The sequence below is a fragment of the Gymnodraco acuticeps genome, unplaced genomic scaffold (genome assembly GCF_902827175.1).
Source record: "Gymnodraco acuticeps unplaced genomic scaffold, fGymAcu1.1, whole genome shotgun sequence".
NCBI lineage: Eukaryota > Metazoa > Chordata > Actinopteri > Perciformes > Bathydraconidae > Gymnodraco > Gymnodraco acuticeps.
This window is the reverse complement of record NW_022991936.1, coordinates 295,613-319,969: the sequence shown is the minus strand read 5'-3', so window position 1 is coordinate 319,969 and position 24,357 is coordinate 295,613. Positions and strand designations below refer to the sequence as shown.

At 41.5% G+C, this 24,357-nt stretch overlaps 3 protein-coding genes across 3 annotated transcripts; all 3 read right to left on the bottom strand.

Annotated features, from left to right (window-relative positions):
• Positions 1 to 1,054: 1,054 nt before the first annotated feature.
• On the bottom strand, positions 1,055 to 2,000 carry si:dkey-98f17.3 (uncharacterized protein LOC793143 homolog). The gene has a single exon (XM_034200341.1). The coding sequence runs from the start codon at positions 1,959 to 1,961 to the stop codon at positions 1,305 to 1,307; it is 657 nt and encodes a 218-aa protein (XP_034056232.1). The 5' UTR covers positions 1,962 to 2,000; the 3' UTR covers positions 1,055 to 1,304.
• Positions 2,001 to 4,185: 2,185 nt separating this feature from the next.
• On the bottom strand, positions 4,186 to 14,129 carry lztr1 (leucine-zipper-like transcription regulator 1). The gene is given in 23 exon segments (XM_034200340.1): positions 4,186 to 5,075; positions 5,515 to 5,595; positions 5,701 to 5,806; positions 7,638 to 7,787; positions 8,366 to 8,401; positions 8,403 to 8,647; positions 8,794 to 8,861; positions 8,864 to 8,962; positions 9,061 to 9,165; positions 9,168 to 9,234; positions 9,917 to 10,012; positions 10,121 to 10,213; positions 11,266 to 11,376; positions 11,781 to 11,982; positions 12,067 to 12,205; positions 12,290 to 12,351; positions 12,440 to 12,523; positions 12,828 to 12,936; positions 13,027 to 13,106; positions 13,209 to 13,265; positions 13,355 to 13,417; positions 13,523 to 13,718; positions 13,802 to 14,129. Coding segments are annotated over 22 exon segments (2,322 nt in total). The 5' UTR covers positions 13,675 to 13,718; positions 13,802 to 14,129; the 3' UTR covers positions 4,186 to 4,958.
• Positions 14,130 to 16,703: 2,574 nt separating this feature from the next.
• On the bottom strand, positions 16,704 to 22,983 carry gal3st1a (galactose-3-O-sulfotransferase 1a). Its single transcript, XM_034200321.1, is given in 13 exon segments — positions 16,704 to 18,019; positions 18,021 to 18,152; positions 18,154 to 18,255; positions 18,258 to 18,293; positions 18,295 to 18,324; positions 18,326 to 18,585; positions 18,588 to 18,651; positions 18,653 to 18,720; positions 18,723 to 18,762; positions 18,764 to 18,814; positions 18,816 to 19,095; positions 19,520 to 19,670; positions 21,378 to 22,983. Coding segments are annotated over 13 exon segments (1,284 nt in total). The 5' UTR covers positions 21,388 to 22,983; the 3' UTR covers positions 16,704 to 17,959.
• Positions 22,984 to 24,357: the final 1,374 nt, after the last annotated feature.

The window sequence follows — 24,357 nt, the reverse complement described above, 5'->3', positions numbered from 1 at the left end:
AATCTCGTTTAAAAACCCACTTCTTTTCCCTGGCATGTGCAGGCCAGGTGACACTTGTGCTTTTAAATGTGGGTTTTTATCTTACTAGTGTTTTGTATTGTTTTTACGTCATGTAGGAGAGTTTTTCAGTCTGTGCCTTCTGATCTGGTTCATTGTTTCATGTTTTTGTTACATTTGTTTCATGTCCTGTCTGTTTTTTATGTATTTATGCTATGTTTTTATACAGTTGTTGATGTCCAGCACTTTGTTCAACTCTGTTGTTTTTAAATTGCTATAGAAATGAAATGGATTGGAGTTAAGTATAATATTACATCACTACATTACACCACTGATAACTATTCTCAAAACATTTAAAAACACATGTCAAGATCAGTTTCTAATCATCACTATGTATGCAGCAGCAGTAATCCAACACCAAGTAATGTATTAAGGACTAAGAGAAGCTGCTGGGGCCAAGCCTCCCCTCCCCGAAACAAAATGTAACACAGAGGAGCTCCAGCCCTGGAATGCAACCCCGGCTAAACTATTCACTCCTCCCGGCAGCGACTCGCAGACACTGTGCACCACCATGTTGGACATTCATGTATTTTCATTATGATCAGAGTTCCTTGAAGTACTACACTGGCTCGTTGGGCTGGAGAGAAGCCAGTTTGCTTAGTCACTGCTGTCTTTTATATACTTTCCAAAGGACTTTAGATGTAGGTAACAGTGCCACTAATGACGTAAACGTATTGTTTTATTCATTTATAAGATTTATCCAACAGATGAATAGATACTGTATGGAAATTAAAAGTTATGTGAAAACCTGTATTTTCTGTGTTTCTCATGTGAAGCCTGTTTTTCGAATATAAACGCAGTACCACAACATTTTCATGTGATCAGAAAACAATAGTAACATTGATTGGGTCAATTAAAAGAACTGCTTTGATTAAATAAATTGTCAATCAATCTGGGAATTCAATTCTTATGTAACAAAAGGTTTTATGTGCATCAGGAAATATTGCCATCCTGTCTTATTTTTGCCGTGTCTGTGGACTTTAAAGAAATACTGCTGTTCTTATTGTGAGACATTACTTTAATAGTAGTCAAACTTGATGAGGTCAACTCATAATAACCCAGAAACAGAGATTACATTAATGTGTTACAATTTGATTCAGAAATTAACAATTAAAACACATGCAGCTTTTAGGTAGTCACTTAGGTCAGAAATGTTTTCTGAACAAAATTCACAATTAATGTCATTATGCCATCACTCTGCAAGCTGACGGGCCTATGGAGTATATTGTGTGAATGGCAATAAGAATCTATAACACCTCTGTCTTCTGGTAGTGCCTTGTCCTGTGCTTTGCCTGCGGGCTGCGTGGCTCACTTGGTGGCATCTGCTCGTAGTCCCCCATGCACACGGCCACAAAGAACAGAGTCCCTCCGATGATCAGAGCAAGACCTCCAAACCATCCCGAGAACATCGCCTCGCCGTACTCCCAGCGTGGCATCACATCAGGGAAACCCTCGTCCCAGAACTCCACCACAGTTGTGTAGGCCACGAGAGAGACAGGAGCCAAAGTGGTGAGCCCGGACACCCAGGAGAGCACCCCGCTGAAGACGAGGAGCAGCCTCTTCACGCTGGGCTGCCCAACACACATGTCCACCCCCTCCAGCCCTGGGAAGGCAGCCAGGACAGATAAACCTCCAGTGACTATGGACACCGACATGAGCACCCTGGAGACCTGCAGGTCCATCGGCAGCCCCATGATGGAGTCGTAGGCCTTACACTGAATTCCCACCTCCTCGGTGTAAAGACAGGTGTGCCACAGTCCAGAAAACCAGTTCTCCACTTCGTTCAGGTCGGAGTTCATCGTCTTCCAAAATGGCAGGAAGGTGGTGATCAGAGATGTGACCAAACCTCCAAACGTCACAAAGAGTGCAGTCCTTTGCATCACTTTGGTTGTTAGAAAAACCATCTTCTGCCCTTCTGAATCCTGCTCAGGTGTAAGCAACAGGCTGGGAGATCCAGAGTGGCTGTTTGGCCCGTCCCACCTGCTGAGGTTCAGGACCAACTGGACCAGCCCACTTATTCAGCCTCCTCAGTAAATGGGAGATAACCCGGGGCTGTGGCATGACAACAGACATACTGTTATTTTTTCAGTGTTCAATATCATCACAGGGAACAATGAACTCTGTTGATGAAACCAAATGTGTCCAGCAGAGATCTGGACTGTGTGCGCGCGCACAAGCGGACTTAAATGAATGAAACATGAGCAAGCTGGGCATGGGAGGTGCACAGGAAACAAGAAGACCTATAAGCTACTCCAGAAAGAGGTATAATGTCCTGTTTCTGTGAAATTCAGTCCATCTTAACAACATGTAATTATTTCAGATGAGTTGTTCCACTGATGTCACAGATGAGACTAGGGAATTAATTTGTTTAAGACATTAATACTCTTTCAAGCTTTCGATTTGCCAAGTGTATCAAGTATCTGGACTATGAATAGCGCTTTGTACTCACTGCAACTCTACTTACAACCGAGTCCAAAAGAGTCCAACACTTTGTGCACTCCTCTGAGGGTCTTTACAGATCCTGCAGTACAACTGGCAGCTGAGAGAAAATTCAATCTACTGCCTCAACAATTAGGTCAACCTTTATTCTCAATCCCAAGAGTAGAATCTATTACATAACATATACAAAATAAATGGTAACCCAGTATTCTTTCCTGCAATCATTCAATTTGATTTAAATCACACTTAACCCTATAGTTTAGGGATGGCCTGATTGTCTTGACTATTGTGAAAAGACAAGCATTTTAAATACATTTGAAAGGGAGGTAAAGTTCACATTCATTAAATAGAATTAGTCTATTTTACTTTAAATTAGCTCTTGAGAAACTCAAAAAGTCTTTGTAAATGCAAACAATTGCTGGAGCCAAATGAGTTCCCCCTCTCAAAACAAGGAGCATTGTCTGACCTTATAGATCTGAAACCGCTGAAGGACGTGGCTAATTTATGAAGGATTAACCTTCAGTTTTCTTCACATATTGATTGGCTTTAGTTTATGGCGAAGGTCTGTGTAAGAACTTCCTATTTGTTCAATAGAAGTATAACTATTGTTATAACATGTATTTGTATATAGGCCTACTCCACTGTGAGTCTTTGAGAAGAAACTGTATCATTTTGTGATTTGAGTTGTTGTTAGAGCCTGGTTTTAATCTAAACTATCATAAATTAAACAAATCACTGAGCAAGTCTAGTCTGACTGCATATCAAGAACGAGAGGCCATCCTCAGTTCTGCAGTTTAGCCTGAGCAGAAACAGCGTAGTTTCCAGAGAAGCTCTTTGTTTGGGAGAGGCAGTATTGAAATGCATTTTTAAAAGGATTTCAGTCAGTGTCCATTATATATGATGACACAGTCTTATACCCATTGCAGGGCATGATGACACGTCAACCCCTTATTTAATACACAGGATCACTTAAAGGTGGGGTAGGTAATTCACTTCAGAAACACTTTTTGTTATATTCCATGGAATGCTCTTAACATCCCGATAGCAATAAGCTAGCTAGACCAATTATTTTCACCGGCCCGGCTAAAATAACTGGATGGCCTACCTGCCTGTCAGCCTTCCATCTGTGCACACATTTATTCGTGCCCTCTTTGGTCTGTGCGCGTTCGTGTGTGTTGGAGGAGGAAGTCTGCGTACTTTCAAATTCTAGCGCACTCGAGCTGGTTTCTCCATTCTTTCCTACCCTGCCATTCAATATTCAAATTCATGAAATTCTAAAGCATTTGGAGTTTTTCCAGCTCATTACAGGTATGGTTAATTACACATGTATACACAGTAAACTTATACACTTAATTATTTTTACTTCATCCTATTATATCAGATGATACTCTGTTATAATCAGCTAAAGTTATCAATGAATAAAGTGTCAAAATGTGTCACTTGTTCATAATACATTTGAGTTGACGCAGTTAAGAGTAGTAAGTAACAAATTAAATACTGGGCTTCATATGGGAAAAATCATCTATCTTTTACCAGTGTACATTTTATTATTTATTCATAATGACGAAGGATGTTTGTGCCATAACTTGAATACCATAAGGTTGTTCACTAAAAACTGACAGTCATATTGTGGCCTAATCATTAATGGATGGATATCAAGTCAGTTCCACAGAGACTCCGTTCAACATGACTTTTTCTGTATAAGATTTATTAAGGCTTTAAATACATGAAACCCATGTCGGTAAATATTAATAACAGTATACTGATGTCACTAGATACACATTGCTCTATTGAGACAGCTCGTCTGTTAGTAAATGTAGGAGATGATTAGTATTACAAAGATGTGTGCCGAGGACAACAACAACAAAATAAACAAATAGCTTTATGACAAAGGTACGTTCTAATTATTTTCCAGATCATGATTTTGATTCCTTACAACATTTAGTCCAGGCTTGTCAACAGAGTCAGAGTTGAGAATAATACAAGTGATGAATACAGATTTGTAGATAAATAATCCATCTATATATACTCTGATCAAGTTGCATTAGAGATGACGAGAGAACTAGCAGATAACAGCGAGAGCAATACTTGAACCTGTCTAGTGTCACAAGTAAGACTCATTTCAGTCCACTGCATATCTATAAAAAAACTGCAGCAGCAATACTGAGGTATAAACCCCTGCAAACATTTTCTTCTGTAATACAAAATTAATAAATTACAAACTAAACATAAAAAGGGAATTTATAGACAATTTAACAAAATAGAACCGAATGTGGTGTCTCTCCTCTTTAAGAGTAACAACTATTTGATACAGCATGGATAATTGCCATCTACTGTATGTGGGTTGAGTCATACAAGGGTCAACATAAAAAAAGTACTGCGAATGGGAAGAGGGAATGGCTAGAAGTAGGTGATGTATGGCTTCTGCGAGAGGAGAAAAGATCCCGGCTCTCGGCGTCATCCTAAATGTCGGAGCCCATCTCTGCACACTGTTTGTCTGATATGTGTGTAGCTAGAGACTCAATGATGTCCAACAGCAGCAGCTGGCTGAGAGACCGCAGGTTGGGGAGCTTGGATACCTTTGGGAGGGGAGGAGAGCAAAGAAATGAAAAAAATGAGCCATAAATTAGGCCCAGACAATGAGCCAAACAGAGTCAGGAAAAAGCAGCAATTGGTTGATTGCTCGTGCAGGGAAAAAATGAAGATAAACAGAAAGAAGCAGAAACATTAACAATAGAGCTAACACTGCAGTGAAGCAGGGTGAGAATTAGCTGCCTCGCTGTTTCTTTGAATAACAAACAATAATCAGAGTCGCACTATGACCCTCGTCGCTATGTGAGGGGGTGCTTGTACAGCCGGCCAAACTGTAAACAGTCTCCTCTCGACGCAGAAGGTGGAGGGTGATCCACCAGCAGGTCAGAGGTGTCGTCTCCCGCTGAGAAGCAGAGCCTACAGGGTTAGCTCAGCTGCAGAGAGTGGGCAGCAAACCCCTAGGGCCCCGGATACAAGCCCACCCACCTTAATGAACTGGTGGACAATAATGTGCAGGCAGTGCTTCTTCATGTCCAGAGCCTGGGTCTTATCAGCTGCCTCCAGAATCTGAAGGTTTGAGAGAGAGTAAATGATTCGCTGTGCAGAAGAACATTGCTTTAAAAACAACATTTTCAAGTAGGTCACTCCCCCTTCCCGGGGGGAAACAAATACCTGCAAGACGTTCTCCACCGTGACGTTCATCTCCAGGTTCTGCTTGCAGTAAGCCTGCAGCCTGTTGTTGGAAAACCCGTAGTAATATGGTGCAGCAAACAGATAGCTGTTTATCACAGGTTAAGGAAGAATACAATGTTCATCTGTGTGTTACATTTAAGTGAAACTGTTTCTGATTTTAACTTTGCACAAAACCTTCATTTGAATTAGACCGTAGAGTTTTTGCAGCCTTAAAACAAGCTTTACTACTGGACATTAAAGGTGGGGTAGGTAAGTTTGAGAAACCGGCTCGAGATACACTTTTAGTTATATTCCATGGAATGCTCTTAACATCCTGATAGCGATGAATATCTTAAGTGCTTTGACAAAACATCCATAAAAAAACATTATCTGTGGAAGCCGTGGTACTGTAAAAAGCACGACCAATCATTTTAGCTGGCCCGGCTAAAATAACTGGATGGCCTACCTGCCTGTCAGCCTTCCATCTGTGCACAAACTTATCTCGTGCCCTCATAGAGAGGCGAAGTCCCTCCCTTTCCGGGGGGGCTCCATGGGACCTTATTTCGGAAAGCGTATGTATTGAAGTCAATGGAGAGAGAAAGATTATCTTTCGATCCCGTTTGAATTGTGCCACAAATTACAAATATGATGTTTGTCAATTTAAAAGATAATTTTGCAAGTCAAAATTTTTTAAATGTGTCACAAAAAAACTTTTTTTGTGTGAAACCGCTCAATGAACTACATCTCCCGTCTCGCACCACACACCAAGACGGCCGTCACGTTGAAACATTTCACTCTTTCTTTCAGAATGAGGCGAAAAGTATTAAACGAGGTGAAAATCACTACAAGTCTGGGCACGTTGAGAGCTGTACATACACACAAGGGGAGTTAGTCGGTTCCGCAAGAGCCAGCATGCGGGACCGGGATTCTGGGATTTGTAGTCTTTCTAGTTGCGTATTTTTCATAGTCTTATATTTCAAAAAGAATTACGACAAACTGTGACTTTTTTGACGTGGAAATGATTATTTAAGATTGACAAACATCATATGTGTAATTCATGGCACAATTCAAACGGGATCGAGAGATAACCTTTTTCTAATCTTTCTTTTTCCGAAATAAGGTCCCATGGGTCGGAAGTAGATGGGCGGGACTTCGCCTCTCTATTGGTCATGTGCGCGTTCGTGTGTGTTGGAGGAGGGGCTCTATAAGGAAGTGGCAGATTTTCTCCGGTCGTGTATTTTCAAATTCTAGCGATCTCGAGCCGGTTTCTCAAACTTACATACCCTACCTTTAACACAGCAAAAGACATATCTTGGTTTACATTTATGAATACACATTACATGTTAGACACTTTAATCCAAAGCGACTTACATACTCAATACTGTGTGTGTGTGTGAGCAATTTGGGGTGAAGTGTCTTGCCCAGGGCCACAACGACATGCTGACTGCAGTGGGGTTTGAACCTGTGCTCCCCTGATCCGAACACATACACTTTTAATAGCTATTTATAATCTTTCATTACCATCATGGTCAAAAAGATGGTAATGAAAGAATATAAAAGCTATTAAAAGTGTAAGTGTATTCACAAATGTAAACCAAGATGTATTTCTTCATATACCTCAAATGAACCAGATTGTTAGTCTTACACCCATAATCCTGAACCCATACTTCTGGTTGAGCGGGCCACTCACAGTTAAGGTCTAAACAGAGAAGGTCTCAAAGCTATAAGAAGTGTGCTTTGAGAGAGTTTCCTGATTGACAGGTCTCTCAGCTTATCACATGACATTCTCTGCCTACCTTTGCTCCACCTCTTCTAATAATTTCTTCTCATTAAACTTGATGAAGATGTTTACATTGCCGTCACTATGCTGGGCTCTGCCTGGAAAACATCTTAATCCTGTAAAGGAAGATATAGCAGTCTGAGTTTGAGAAGGATACAGGGAGTCCTCTGGAGGCATGTTGACGTCTCCGTAGTAGATATAACGCAGCATGGACTCAAAGGCCTGCTTACTCGGCACCATCTCACCGATGGAGATGTTCACCTGACCGTCGACGGGCATGAAGGAGCGGAACATCGCCTCGAAGTAACTGAGAAGAGAACAAATGAAAAGCGTCAGACAAGACTCCAGATGAAATGAAACAAGATGTCTCCAAAGGCAATGATAAGAACATATTATCACCTCTGTAAAATGTTTTTTGCAGGGGATGCAATATGCAGTTCTTGTTGGTCCCTGGTTTACTTTCTAATCTACTTCTTGTTTTTTTACAAAGCAGAACAGATGTATACTTACTGAAGCATACAATCAAAGTATAATATATAAAAAAGTATGGAGTAATACAGATTTTATAATATAAATCTGTTGCGATATGAAATTCATATTTGAACTTTGGACCACAGCACAAACTCAAATGACAGAAAGATTCCTCACACATTTCTAAAAAAGCGTTAAAACTCATATTAAAACTTTAAAGATAGCCTTTTTTTCAAGTTTGTGTGAGGGTGTTTTCTCTTTACAGTAACAGGAAGCTTAAAGCAATTAAAACACACTCATTTTTAGAGCAAGACAATAAAGCCTACACCAAAATGTCCCAACAGACAGGTTTCTGATACTGCCTCTAGCTGCTGTAGTGCACAGAGCAGATCCTGGACCCTGTGCTGTCTCTACCTGGATCGGGCTGCCAGTATGGCTTGATGAGCAGGTCGGGTGTCCGTCTAACAGCAGCACGATGTCGCAGAACTCCAGGCCGCCTCCCTCCAGGTACGCCTTCATGTCCTGCACCAGGGACGTCCCGATGTCCACAGGCTGGTCTGAGTACAGCCTGAGAGGTGACTGCTGCTTCCGTCGCACAATCTCCACAATCAGGGGGGTGGACAGACGCTCAAACTCCTTCGTCATGATCACCTGGTTGAAGTGGGACTCCTTCACCACAAAATTAAGGCAATGTTCCTTGAGGAAGAATAAACATGTCAGGATGAGTCATAAGAGCAAGAGTAGATATAGCAATTATTCTACTGAAGGCACTCTGAACTTCAACCACTGGAGGGCAGTAGAAAGAACATTTTCAGCTGTGTTTCATAGTTATCCAGATGTACCTTGAGTTGGTCCAGTTGCAGCTTGTTTGCGTTTTCACAAACACTGAGAACGTTCTGCAGGTCGAAAATGCCTCGATGTACTGCACACACAGCTGCTCCAGGCGGGAAAGCTGGAAACTAAGGGCCAGTTTGTACACATCCATTATTAGGAGAACATCCTGGACATGACCTATTGGAGAGAAACAAGGAAAGGCCAAATCATCAGTGTGTTTCTGTCAGGCTACAATCTAAAGGCTGATAGACAGGTGGATCAGAAAGAGACGGTACCTCTGCGTGGGTACTGGATCTTGTCCGTGTAGAGGAACTGCATTAAGACTTCAAAGGGCTGGGCCTCTGCTTCCCTGATGCATACCTCTAGCATCGGCCTGTTGCCTGCTGGGAAATCCCTCGGGGCTCTGTTGCCCCATCGTCACTTTCTTCGCCGTTGTCCTGTTTATTTTTCTGCAGATTATGTAATACTTGGTTTAACATTCAGGCAGAGGTTCCTCTACAGCAGTGACCTCCTGCTGCTGCTACAACTTGATATAATACAGACAGCTAATGTTTAATAAAAGACAGATTTTTCTTTCTGGACATAAAACATAAATGCATTTTGATGGTAACGGATGGTAAAGGTAGGTTTGGGTAAATATTTGTTTATATTTAATTGCAAATTAGCTTTAGCTTATAGTGATTGGTTCTTTATTGTTACGCCCCATTGTTGATGTACTTTATGTGCTCATACTCGGGAAATCCTGAATGCTAGAAATGATCTCAAGTGGCAGTTATTATATTTGTGGGACAAACAATCAAAGTGGCATTTATATTGTTATGTGATAGTGTGGCAAAGGTGTATTATTTGGAAAGCTCATTTGGACTCTTCTGCTTTTCTTTGCTGTTTGACACCAGAATGAGGAGCTGGGAGTTTTGTCAATATGATATAATTACTGTAATATCAGAGAAAATATATGATAGTTATCATTTCATGACAATGCGTTTTCTTTATCTTCCTGTCAGTGTGATTAAAATTAGCTACAAATGCCTCTGGGTGATTTTAAAAAAAATTATGTTTCATGTGTCTTAATTTCTTCGGACACAACCAAAGGGTTCCCTTCGTCTCAGAGGAAATGATACTTGCTCTGACCTGTCGCTGCCTATCCCAAGCCTGCAGGATTTTCTTCCGCAGCCACTGACATCTTGCCGTCACTATGGCAATATGCCCCAAGACTTTCTCCGCCCTCTGTTAAAACACAACAAGGAGTCAAACAGACGGACAAATCATTATAGTTGGATGATGATAATGTCACCATGTCGTGTTAATAAGCCGTTTAAAAGCTTACAAACCCACCTCGCCCAGAATAAACTCCACATCACAGAACTGACGATTCTCAAACAGTTTGCCATAGTCTTCATGGAGAGTACACTGGGGGTAGCAGGAGAACTGCGAGAAGAAAAAATAAAAGTCAAGACATAGAGCACTTTTAAAGCTAGCCTCCAAAAAAGCTTGACAGTTGAATTATCCAAAGGTTATGATCTTTTTCTTCAGGCATTAAAAGGTCCCATGTCATGGCCATTTCTACTGATCATAATTCCATTGTTGAGGTATACTAAGATAAATGTATATTGTGCAATTTTCCAAAATGACATTTCTCATACAGCATCTCTGTACAGTATGTGTATTCACTCTGTCCTAAACGGCTTGTTGGAGCTCCTTTCATTAGTAGCGCACGCAACTGAAAGTCTGAGAGGGTGAGGAGTCACAGAAAACAGAACAAGAATCGACAACTCGACCCTCTGCTCACTCCTTTCCTGTAAAATACAGGTCCAGCCCACACATATGCTCCATCAAGGATGGTGCTACAGGCCGCAAGGCAGTGCATTTACAACTACAATAAGCATGTTAATGTTAATCTAACAGCTCCGGCGATCCACTAGCCCCCCCCCCCCCGCGGTGGTTTTGAAATGCTCCCGATTTCCGAGGTCTCAAGGTTGGCAAGTATGCACCCGCAGCCTGGCTGGGAGTTTGTGTGTGTGCCCAGGCTGAGTTCCGCGGTGTCTCGCTGTCTCACTGACCCCACACCAGTGAGCCAGCTCACACTGTCCCGCTCCTCGCAGCAGCGAGCCTCGCAGCGTCCCGCCGAGTGTGTGTGTGTGTGTGTGAGGAAGTCCACGGATTGGTCAAAACGTAACGGCTCCACGGACGTAACGTAACGAGCCGTTACGTCACTATACCCGAAATACGTCACTATAGCCAGGAAGTAAACAATGGAAAAAGAGAAATCTCCAACGAGGCGTTCTGGGGCAGCATAGACAGGTTTTTCTGTGTTAGAGTTGTACTCGCTACAGGGTGTACTTTGAGGGTTTGTGACTCTGCAGACCGTTTACATGCAGAAAAAGCTACATAACACACAAGGGGACGGGTAATAACCAGAAAAGCATGACATGGGCCCTTTAAAGCCTTTTGATCAGGTGCTTGTATATTCCAATGCTCACCTGGAATCTGTACATCTCCCCACTGCGCACATTGTTGTCCACAGTTCCTCCAAAAATGTACATGGCATCTTGAATCACAGCAGCAGCATGGAAGAGTCTACCACTGGGCATCTGAGAGGATAGAGCAAGAGCAAGGAGATTGTTCAAAATAGGAGGGAGAATCGCACAAACAGGGTGTCACTAAAAGCAGCACCCATGTTGTTGTGATCAACACTGACTCTGCTGCAAAGGAGTCGTGACACTTCATACAAACACCAGGGTTTCACAAAATTCAAATATTCACAATAAAATGAAGAATGTCCCGTACAATGTTGAATGAGGAGTAGAGGAACTCAAAAATAAAAAAAGACAGTACTCACACATTCACTGGAATACTGTGTCTAAACAGAAGGGGTTACATTAAACAAGAGTCATGAAAATTGGGATGGTAATTAAGCACCAACATGTTATTTTTAATTATTCTTGCACTTATATTTTCTATTGACACAGATCTTTTAAGTCCATCTGGTTCGTACCTCACTGTCCATGCTGGGATGGATCACCTCCCAGCTCTGAGAGTCCACATCGTAGGAGTGCAGTTCGTTGGGTAAAGTGTTGTCAGCCGCTCCTCCAAATACATACAGGTGGCGATCAAAGGCAACCATAGTGTGGCCGTAACGTCTCTGCGGAGGGGGAGGGGAGCCTCGCAGGAGGTGTTCAGTCGGGATGCGTGTCCACCTGATGAGATTGATTAATGGTTGGTCCAATTAAACAACTACAGGAGGCGTGACTGAGGTGAGTCGTAGCAAAGGGTGTACTCACATGTGGCCCTTGAACTCAAACTGGAAGAGGTTGTTGGTGATCTTGGCTCCACTCTGACCAGAAAACACAAACATCTTGTTCCTGCATACGGCTACAGGGAAGTTGCAGCACGAAGGAGGAATCTCCCACTCTGTTCGATCTGATGGCACAAAGGCAGAGACTTTAACACATACTGTACAGTGATGGGAAACTTTATTGTTCTTTCTGTCATAATGTATTATACTTGCCTCCTCCCAACACGCATGTTCTCGATCTTGCAGATTGATGGTCCACATGTCATTCAGCCTGAACAAGGGGGAAATGTCTGTCAATGTTATATGCAAAAAAAGAGTTTTGTGAATTGTGAAAAACACTAATAATATGTTAAACATACCTAGCATTTCCATCATAGCCAGCAAATATCCACAGTTTATCACTATAGACCGTGGCCCCATGTGCAGACCGTGCCACTGGCAAGCTGAAACAGAGATAAAGGACATTAGGGCTGAATTCTGAGATTGAATATGCTTAGTTTTAGGTTATCACATAGATGTAATGCCCCCAAACATTTCAAAATGGCTGTGTTTCCGGGTGTAAGGAAGACACTACTCCCAGCAATGTAAGGTGAACAAGGTCTTGCACTGAGGACAGTTCATTATACAAACTGAACCAGACACATGGAGAGGGAACACAACAAAATCAGCAACTGTCATTGAATAAGGAAATATAATAATATATCATAAAAACACAACTTGATCATATTAGAAAATACTAAACAGTACCTCCCCTCCACTTTCCATTCAGTCCACTGCCCTGTCGCAAACTTGTACTCAAAAAGGTCATTTTTGTTTTTCAGGTTTGAGTTTGAGTAGATGTCTCCGGTGTAGCCCCCTGAAAAATATGAGGTCACGCATCAATACCACCTGAATTCAAAATGGCTTTACCCAATTCATTATTGTATTATAAAGAAATACGGGTTACCAAAAACAAACATGCTGCTGCCATAGACGACAGCTGAATGGTGATATCTGGGAGCAGGAGGAGTTCCAGTGGTGAAGGCTCTGTCGTGAATATCACACAACAGTCAATACATCATATTCAACAGCCTGTAGTTCTTTTATTTGCTCATTTAAGTTGCACGAGTGTTTTTGCTGCAATCTCACCGACACCATGAGCAGTCCTTCACATCAAAGCGGAGCAAGTCGTTCAGCATGTTCTTCCTATTTAGAAAGACAAAATATAAACCCATGTGATGAAGTGAACAGTACCTATAAAGGAGAAATGCTTGCCACTGACAATCTCTACTCACCCATTATCTCCCCCAAACACATAAATGGCATCCCTGTATGCCACAACAGTGTGCTTACTGCGCCTATATATAACAGAAGAAGTTGAGGATGAATACAATGCTGAACGTGTGCAGATTAAGCCGGTGAAGTCAGATAAAGCTGCACCTACTCATCTGTCAACATGTTACCTTGCACCAACAAACTCATCACATGGAGGGAGTCTTCTCCAGCGATGAACTGTCTCATAAGGGCCAAAGTTGAGCGTCAGATATTCCACGCTGTCGGAGCAACTGTGGTCGAAATCAACACTCGGGGCCACTTTGGTTGATTTACAGGACATTGTTGCTAACTCATCCGTCTGAATCACTTCTCAGGGCCACTCATCTGCAGGGAAATGCACAGTTAACGCCATGCTTAAAAGTCACCCGTCCATCATGAGAGATAGTGTTATTGCAATCCTGAATTACCTTTAACATAACACTTAAGTCTGCTTAATAACGTAGAAGGATTATGGTCTTCCGGCTAACAGTTAGCGATGCTACAAACTAACATTAGCCGCATAGCTAGCTTTGTGCTAATCTGTAAAACAAGCAACAGCTAACAGTTACAACAGACGAGAAGACGAGAGCTAACGGATACCAAGGTTACATTAACATGTCTGCCTGACCAGGTTCAACATTAAAGCTAGTATTTATGCGATGAGAATGAGTTCGCAACAAGGCACTAATAGCCACAAAAGCTAACGTTCAACTAGCAAAACAAAAGTGCTGTCATTAAAGAGCACGACCACGCCTCCGAGCGTGAGACGATGAATAATAATAAGTATGTCACTTCCTGTCATGGATCTGTAGTTCCAAGCAGAGCCCTATGCTGAGCTGCAATATAATATAGACAGCTAATAATCAACAGATTCACAAGGACTTTATATGGCTCACCCATAAGTTACGTTTTTGTTTACAGTTTTGGAAGTCTCAAATATCACCATAATCCATATCAATAGCGATGTATCACACAAATAGCTCTCTTCCTTATCAGGGCCGGATCTAGACAAATATCCATGGGGTGGCAAGAGGGTGGCAGGAGAATTTGAGGGGTGGCATCCCCTGGCAGAAGTATATGCTGATTTAATCGCAGTCATATCAATCAATGTTAACTTGGAAAGCCACAATATTAATATGTTAACTCAATAACATTAGGTGAGATTATTGTGGCACATCAGTAAAGCCATAAATATAACTACATAAGGTGGCAGACGTAATTTAATGAATTTTAACTGAATGAGTTGGTTTCACTCTTAGACCAGCAGGGGTACAAAATCTATGCAGACAGCTGCAATAAGTAGGCTACATTAATTAACTGTCTCATCGATGTGTGTCTGTATGAATATGATACTATTAATAATCATATTATTCCTATCAGCTGTCAATCATGTTATGATTCACATATTCAGTGTTATTATTAAATAAACTATATTTTTTGGAGGAGTTAATGATGAATGTTCCTCAAGATGCTTGCTCACCCTCAAGTAATTACTATCATAAATCAAAATAATCAAAAGAACAGTTCAGCGCCCCACGACTTCATTGCAAACAATTACAACCTTGACTTTACATCAGAAAGAACAAACATTAAAGAAGTGACTAACTGCATCAGTTAGGGTTAAAAAACGTGTATTCAGCTAAAACATATACATCGCTGCAGTTATTATCCAGTGGAAAGTCCTTACCTACTGGCCAGTTAAATCAAAGTGGTTACTTTCTGTTGGCTGGGCAGTGAAGTTTTACACACCGTCTTATTTGACTTTCTCAGGACTTGAAACAGTTTTTGGGGGCAGAACCCCACAAAGAAGAAAAATATTATGCACACGTAAGGTCAACATCTTAACAGTTTGTTATTCTCATCGACTCATCCGTGAGCAGAGCATCAAGTTGGCGTGCCTATAACAGCTGAATGTGGCGTTTACTATCTTAATCAGCAAAACGCCTCACAAACGATTTAAAGCTATGGTGCGTTTTGATTCAATGCTGAGTACAGCCAAACTTGACAGGCTCTTCTCTGTCATTGTAGACCGCAAACAGTGGCGGCGCCAGAGTATTTTTGTTGGGTAATCTATGGTAGGGCTAACCCATACAGTGGTGGGGCTCAAGTCAGTATTTGCAATGTAATTACATACACGCTCCCCTTGACAGTGAAACGCCACGCGTGAGGTTTAGATTATTTCCCTGTCTCAATCCAAATTGAACTGTATGAAATAAAAAGGCACATTTGTCTTGTAGTAAAAAAAAGGGCGACCTGGAGCCAATCCTGCAATTTCCCCACAGGTGAAAGAGTTGACATGCTGAAAACCCAACCCCTGCAGGGGGGTCTGGGGGATTCTCCCCAGGAGATTTTTTGAAATACTAACATAAAATACACATTCTGGTACTCTCTTGAGAAGAAAAATGAATAAATCTATTACTCCACGACATATTTAAAAAAATGAATGCCATTTTAGTTTATTGTTACTTTGTTCTGAAAGCTGAACCTGCTGCTCCTCACAGAGGGAAGAGGGAAGAGGCTGTGAATTACTTTACTTTGTGGATAAGGGTGGATAGCCTCCATTGTTCTGTGTGTCAAAATGAAAGACAGCCCACACACACCTATCATATCATCAAACCGTGGGGTCTTATTTCATTACGTGTTGATTTCTATCAACGTTAAGAAATCACTCCTGCTTGGACTTTTTCACATTTATTCTTGCAAGAGTAGTATATTAATGGGTCAAACAATCATCAGCAAGTCCTACTTTTGATTATTATCTGCAACCCAAACTAATTTCAACATAACTGAACCTCTTACATTTGTTTCCCAATGGACACTGGTTTACCTACTTAAGATTTGGTGGTATGGATATTTTTTCAGCCTGTACTAAGATGGTGATAGCCATTTACATTTATACACAATGAGGTAACGACACTCTTACTACTTTATATACATACAGTATTAAGGAGGAAACACTTTATACTATACTCTTGCAATATTGCAATATCACATGTAATTTTCACTTTACTTTTAGGATGCTAAGATGATCATGTATTGCCAAGAGTATTGGGAAGCAGTATGGAGGGAAACATCAGTAAGTTACAGTACAAGTAACTTATAACTAAATGACAAAACATGATTCACAAAATATTCAATGCATAAAAATACAGAATAAATGTATATACTACATATAGATGTGTGTGTGTGTGTTGTGTGTGTGTGTGTGTGTGTGTGTGTGTGTGTGTGTTGGTGTGTGTGTGTTTGTGTGTGTGTGATTGTGTTGTGTGTGTGTGTGTGTGTGTGTGTGTGTGTGTGTGTGTGTGTGTGTGTGTGTGTGTTGTGTGTGTGTGTGTGTGTGTGTGTGTGTGTGTGTTGGACAGACATTAAGAAATACATTAGTAAAAGAGTACATAAACAGGAACAACATTGATGTCATCCTAAATTAAATCCTTTTACTTCTGCAGGCTGTGATTAATGAGGCAGGTGTAAAACACATGTAGCTTAACACTGTGAGTCATGGCCACAGGGCTTTTCTAGATAGGGTAAACATTCACTTGGCTGACAATTAATTTTCGTTTGTCTCTCTATGCAGCAACCTTCCAAAATCTCATTCAATCTACTTGCAAAGACACCTGGCAAGGCTGACTGATATTAGTGTAACACTGTGGTATCAGAAGAAAGGATAATTGGCTACAAACCCTGAAGAAGCCAAAAATGTTGTTTTATATAGCCAACAAAAAGTCAACATACATCTGATCCTTTTAAAAACTGATAAGCTAAACAAATCTTCAGAAAAATGGTCATCTTGATTGCTTACATACTTTCCTATTTATTGATTTCTTTACTCATCAGACCTTTTTCATGACAGATATTTTGACATGTTGCTGCACGAGATGCACAGGTGTATTACATATTAATAACGTTGGCTACATTTGAGCAGCTCTGGAATCATTAAGATTATTAATTCCACCTGTGTTTTCCTTGTAATGACAAGTATAAAGGTCAATCATTCTTTAACTATTTTCTAAATGATGTCTGATCTTGTCCTCCACAGACACACACGTGGGTTGTACTCTACATCTCACTATTTGCACATCTGTATTTTAGCCCTTAGTGGGCATTCAGTCTCTTTGAACTTAAATATGCTAACTTTCGGGGATGCACATCAAATCATTAAAACAATATTTAGCTCAGAGAGATAACATTATTTTTACCAAACACCCTTAATAATAGCAGGGATGGCTATTTTTATTTCCTTAAAGATATGAACTTTATAGTTCACTTATCCACTCCACTAGAACAATCTGAGAGAAAGAAAATACTACAATACCTAACAATACGAGGCCTAATCTGCGAGTAGCAAACAGGTTCAATACTTGTACATTGTAGGTCTACAGTTTCATTTTTAGTTGAGCACCCATCAGGTACACTACAGTGCACAATCAAATGAATTCAAGTCAATGAACACATTTCAATAAAATGAGACAAGGATGGAATGTGTCAGAAACTTCAAACTTGTCATGTTATCATCCACACAGTCAGATTCCTCTTTTTCAAATACAGTCTGTCAGGGTTGAATTGGCCCCTCTCGCTCACATGTCTAGTCACCAGTTGATGATATCTCTGACATGGCCCCAAAGCTTGGTGATCCACAGGTTAACCCCCGAGCTCTGTTAAGTACTGAAGCTCTGGCATCAACATCTTTCGGCACAACTTCCGATGTGCCTTGTCCACATTCTTCTTAAGGTTGTAGCCCATGATGGACTTCTCTCCGATGGGCTGCCAGGGCTGCATGGCTGTCCTCCTGGATGCTGCCTGCTTCTACAGCTCGCCCCCCCTCGATGCAGATGGATGCCATCTCTGCGTTCCTTCTCCTGAGCTCTGCCACATCCTCAGCCATTCCCGCTGCCGTCCATACGCATCTACTTTCTTCCAAAAAAGTCTGGTTGAGATGCTGGTATAGTTTCCCAGTCAATAGCGTTCCACTCAAGAGCCTTGGCCCTCAATTCTGGGGTGAGTTTAGACACAGTGGATCCCTTACGGGCGTTGAGCTTGAAGAAGAGCACGTCGTCCATCTCCCAGCAGAGGGCATCCTTAAGCAGGATGAGTGATTCCTCAAAGTGCTCCACTAACATGACAAGCTGGAAACGGTCCATGATGAATCTGATTCCATGTTCTACACGGGGATCATCCAGCTTCAGAGTGTTGTCCAGTCCAAAGTCGAAAAAAGAAGATTCTTGAGGTAAAAGGAGTTGAAGCCCTCAGGGTCAAAGTAGTGATGGGGCTCACGCAGAAAACTCTGTCAGCTTCTCATCCCCTGGTATCTTCCAGGTGAAAGGTACCAGCTTGCCAAAGTAGTGGAAGAGGACTCAAAAAGCTCTGCAGGGTCTCGCAGGATAGTGATGTAGGAGGTTGTCCATAGGTAACAGCTTGGCCACCTCGGGTGCGTTAAAACGCAAGGTGATTACAGATAATATTAAAGCACATTCCAGGCCTGTAGTCTTTAACCTGGGAACGCTGGAAAACAGACGGATAAAAGAAGTCATTTCTGCTGTCAGGGAAGGCAAATTTGAGCTGGTGCTTTTCCCCGAAGCGGAAAAGGATGTTGAGGAACGTGCTGCTGGCTGTTTTGTGGGTCTTCATGAACATGATGTCCACTTTAGGAGTGCAGGTCTGGCCAGAGGCTTGTTGTGAGCGGAGCTGGGATGGACGGTGGGCACAGGAGTAAGGCACTGGTACCCTGCAGACAGGAAAACAATCAAATGATAAATGTGATGATACATGTGATGATAATGATGTGGAAATGTACTCTTACACAATACAAAGAAAAGCGGCAAACCACCACATTTGAGACGTTGGAGTAAAACATTTTTAAATGTTTGGCTAGATTGACTGAAATGCCCTAAATACTCACAAACACATAGGACTAGACACACTGTATACACTATATGTGACTCAAAATAATAAAAATAATCTAAAGAGTAAGAGTAAACCTACATATAAAATAACTTATCGAACTTAGACTTACTTAAAATTAACCTTAAAAAACATACATTATAATTGTCACAGCTCTAAAATACAAATGCTGAATAAATTGGACATAAAGATATTTTTTACATCATGTTTTCTAGAGAATACATGAACACCAGTGTGATGAGTCTTACTCAGGCAGACTGAAGTGGGTCTGGGGAGTGGAGAGGCAGTAAAGCAGGATCATGCAGCTGGTGAGGAGGGTCCCCAGCACCAGGCCTTTGCACACGGACCTCCACTGCCGCCCTTGTCTGACAGGCCATGGTCCAGCAGAATCAGGATGACCTTTTAAAACATTAAAACATCATCTACACGGTGAGCATTGACCTATAGGCCCTCAGTTACTCTGAGAAGGACACAAGAAAACCACAATTATGTGCATTATATATCTCGGGCAAGCTTGAAAGGACACAGTGACACCGCTTAAATGATTTATTCAGATGGTGACTTGGAAGTAAATGATAGTGTTGAGTGACCATATAGATTACTATCAGTGTTCTATGGTTTCTTAAGGAGGAGACAAAATAACCTGAGGCCAGATTAATTATAAATCCAATGGTATAGCCTAAAATGTAATATATAAGGTTTCCATTCAGCTTCATGGTGATTTAAGTATTATGTTATATAGTACAGTGCTGTCATCAGGTGGACTATACTGTATGTTAAGGTGCTCATGAATATTTACCAACAGGAAGCCAGTGTGTGTGAGACACAGTTGGACAGTTAGCCTCATTCCACTTGACTGTCCACTTCATAAACATTTCAAACACAGGATGTACTTAAAATTGCATGGTGAGCTACATTATGACATACTGTATGTGCGGCCTGCAATGACCAACCCTTTGTTGCTCAGCTGTCACATTAAATAAATAATACATTACTGTGGAAAGTGATATTGCAGTCCCCCCCTGCGGACTGCCGCCAGGTAACAAAGTGACACTGACCACCAAGAAGTTTCATTATTATTTGACCTAATGTGACCCCACACATAGCAGGTTGGGAAGGTGTACTGTTTTCAATTGCAAAGTTTAGAGTTTATCAATATTTCTTTTTGAATGTTAACATTTTTAAGGGAAAATCAGTTAAAGCATAGTTTTTTCAGAATTTAAACATTGTGCATTTTTTCCGTTTTTCTTGCCATTTCTAGGTGTCTGGGTTTAGAGCTGTGCATGTTGCCCATCATATGTTATGGTGTTTTAGACAGGTTTCTTTTTTGGAAAGTAACAGTTACCAAAATCAAAAATGTTCATCCATGATCACGCTTGTTAATGACACACCAAAGTGTTTATGAATCGATAATAGATTATAACTATGATAGGCTTTTGACCTTTTGAAATATCCATCCTTAATCCCAGTCTAGTTTTAAGTATGTATGGAGTCTATTTTTGGTGTCCAGTGTGTCATTTATTATTTATTTCTGAATTTAGTTCACCTTTGGTTTAAGGTCTCAAGCTTCCATGTCGTTTTGCATTACTCTGTGCCCCTTAGTCCTATGAACTGTAGTGTTACATTTTACTTTCACTCTTATAGTCAGAGCATTTTAGAAACATTACTCTCCAAACACAGCTAAAAGGGATATTTCTGCTCTTTGTCTGGACTCCATGAAGGGGCTATTATGGAGGCATGTGAGAGCTCTTTCTCTCTGACATCAGAAGACACTCTGTTGTGAGACATTTGAGGAAAGGGCTATAGCTTAGGTGGCCAGCAAATGTAGAGTGAATTCTAAGTAACATTAACTCCTGCTGCAATGATATGCTTGCAACAACCTTCAAAGCTGAGATACCATTGGACAAATATCAGGCAGTGTTACTTTTGATATCAGTGTATCATTGTTTGCTTACTTTTGTATTTTTACTTGAATACTTTGTCCACCTCTGATGTGATCTGAAGCTATCTTGTTTTCCTGCTAACAAAGACCATTATGAGTATAACAAAGCAGATGATAATCTTGAAGAAAGCTAATTACAAACAAAAGACTGGAAGATGTCTTACCTTCATACATAGATCCAAAGAGAAACTAAAGGAAGTGTTTGTCCCACTGCATTGTCCTTTTCCTTTGCATCCAGGGTCAGACCACTAATATATGATCTCCCTCCTCCAGATGTACTTCTTGAGTCTGACCTCAACATACACATAGTGCTGTGGCAGTCCCGCACTCCCCTTATCATTTGCCTAGTGCTACTGAGCTCATTCACCTGCTTCTCTTCTCCGCTTTCCCCCTGCGTCTCTGCATGAACACCTGATGCCTCGGGCCACCTGCCGCCTCCCCCTTTAACTTTCAATTCCAAAAAGTGATCTTGCTGAATTAAGCTCTGCAGGGAGGCTCATCTCCCGCTTGTGACGTCAAGGCCTCTGTCAGGGGACCAGCACTTGCCAGTGAGTGTAATAAAGGAGGGGAGGGAGGAGAAAGGCTGTATTGTCCCCATTCTCTGTCTACATACAGAGGGCTTATTGAGGATAGACACTGAAGTCTGAGCTGCAAGCTGATAGGTGGGATGGAAAACAGCATAAAACGAACAAATGCATAAAGCCAAAGCACAAAGGCTCTAATTGTACCACTTGATCAGTACAACTCCGCTCGTGTCTGTATTGTTTATAAAGCTTATTAAGAAAGCTACATGCTGTGAGAGGAATGTACAATGGACAGTTATAAGTCTGCACCACAGATTAACCAAATATCTAAACAAATTGAGCAACATACACGCACTGGACTTCCACATCACAATACTGTGTATGTGATTTTTTTTTTTTAAATAATGTATTAACTAGCTCTTCTAATCTTTTATGCATTTTTAAGTTATTTTTAACTGTGGTCTACAAGTTATGATGCGATCGTTTTGAAACTCTCAATACAATCCCTTGTTCAAGATAGCAGACCGTTCAATAGAGAGTGAATGAACATTCAATCATGAGTGCCAAGTCTATTTGGCTCTGCTAGGCAGGATGTGGCAGTATGTGGTCATAACGTTTCATCCATTAAAGTGTGGATCCAAGTCTCGGGAGCGTGCAATGGATTCGTGCAGCTCATCCCACACTCACCATTCTCCAGCACGACACTGATGCTTTTGTTCGGTCTAACAGGGTGTGCCTTGGTCTGCAGGCACACTGAGTGCCAGGCTGAAACCCGGACTGGGTGGGCATACGTAGAATTTAGATCAGGGTGAGAGGGGGCAGGGAGTGTGACAAGCCGAATGAGGAGATTGAGGAGAACGGCCCACCTTGATCACTGCAGCGTCTCAAGAGGGCAGAGGTTAAAGCTCCTTTGTCATCAACACCCACTGCCCATGTGTGGACTACTCACTGAAGACGAGCCCCCCCCCCCCCGACAGCAGCAGTGACCTCAGCCTCCACACAGATGTGGCTAAGGGACATTCTGTATCTGACATTTTGAGTAGGATCTCCTTTGATCCAAAAACAGCCGTTTGTAGTTACAACCCCAGGTGACTCATCTGCTAGTTAAGAGACTGAAGGCTATATTATTTATCAGTTTCTACATCTTCAGTAGACTCGACTACTGTAATGGTGTCTTCACAGGTCTCACTAAAAAATCTATTAGAAAGCTGCAGTTAATTCAGAAAGCCGCCGCTCGAGTCCTCACTAACACTAATACCTCATTCACACCAACGCAACTCCGGTTCAAGCTCCGTGCTAGAGCTTTTCAGGTTCAGAACCAGTTCTTCGGTTTCGCTCTGGCTCTTTTCACCACCGCCCAGAGTCCGACTGACTGGTAATGCGTCGTTGCGTCATCGTTTGCGTCATGACGTAACCGTTTGCGTGCCTGCTTCATAAAGCCAAAACCGCGCGGATGAAATCAGTTGCATTCATTTCTTATGGCTCTATCTGCAGCTTTTCCGGAGTCATTTCTGTGGTTTAGTTATATTCTTATAAAAAAGTGTACTCGTGTCAATAAAGGTTTTTTAAAACACAACTGCTTCCGAGGTCGGTCTTATTTCTTAAGGTGGACTGAACCATGAATGTGGAGTAACGTTGTATCTTTCATTTAAATGAACTGTAACCTTCACCCAGGTATGTAACAGCTGTTCTCAAATGAACACGTGAAGTAAAGTTTAATATTTATAGTTTTATAGATTTATAATGAGTATTAATGAGAGGTGATCAACGTGAATGCTCAGGTTCCACCTTAACACGCAGACACGTTGCTTCACCATGAGCAGAAACCTTTATATATAGTCTATGGCAGAAACACTGAAACTCTTAAGTTTCTCCATCGTTGTGTACAAACCAAAACGCGGGCTTTTTGTTGTTGTTCAGGAGTTGCCCACGCCTCGACGTAAGCGTGACGTATGTGGTGCTTTTGCTCTGGCCGGACAATTTTTTGGTGCTTGAAACGAACCGGATTCCGGAGCTAAGAGGCTGCTCCGCTGCGGTGTGAAGAGGAAAACCCGGTGCTTTTCAAGCTCCAGCTCCGAACCGGCCCTGAAACACCGTTGGTGTGAATGAGGTATAAGAAAGTGGATCACATCACTCCAGTTCTGAAGTCTTTACACTGGCTTCCTGTGTGTCAAATAATTGATTTCAAAAATATTGCTGCTGGTTTATAAAGCTTTGAATGGTTTAGGTCCAAAATACATTTCTGCCCTCCTGCTGAATGATAAACCATCCAGATCTCTCAGGTCTTCTGGGACTGGTCAGCTTTCTGTCCCCAGTCAGAACTAAACGGAGAAGCAGCGTTCAGTTATTATGCTCCAAATATCTGGAACAAACTCCCAGAAACCTGCAGGTCTGCTGCAACTCTGATTACTTTTAAATCCAGGCTGAAGACTTGTCTTTTGTTGCTTTAACTTTTATTCATGTATTTTTTTCTTTTAATGTTTATTTGATTATCTTTGCTTTTTAAATGCTATTTTCTGAATGTCTTTCATTTTTGTAAGCACTCTGAATTGCCTTGTGTTGAAAGGTGCTATATAAATAAACTTGCATCAATTATTTTCCTCCTCTCCTCATGTCTATA

Bases quoted from the DNA above. Each gene is read 5' to 3' on its own strand.
- si:dkey-98f17.3 (XM_034200341.1), bottom strand. From the start codon at position 1,961: ATGGTTTTTCTAACAACCAAAGTGATGCAAAGGACTGCACTCTTTGTG.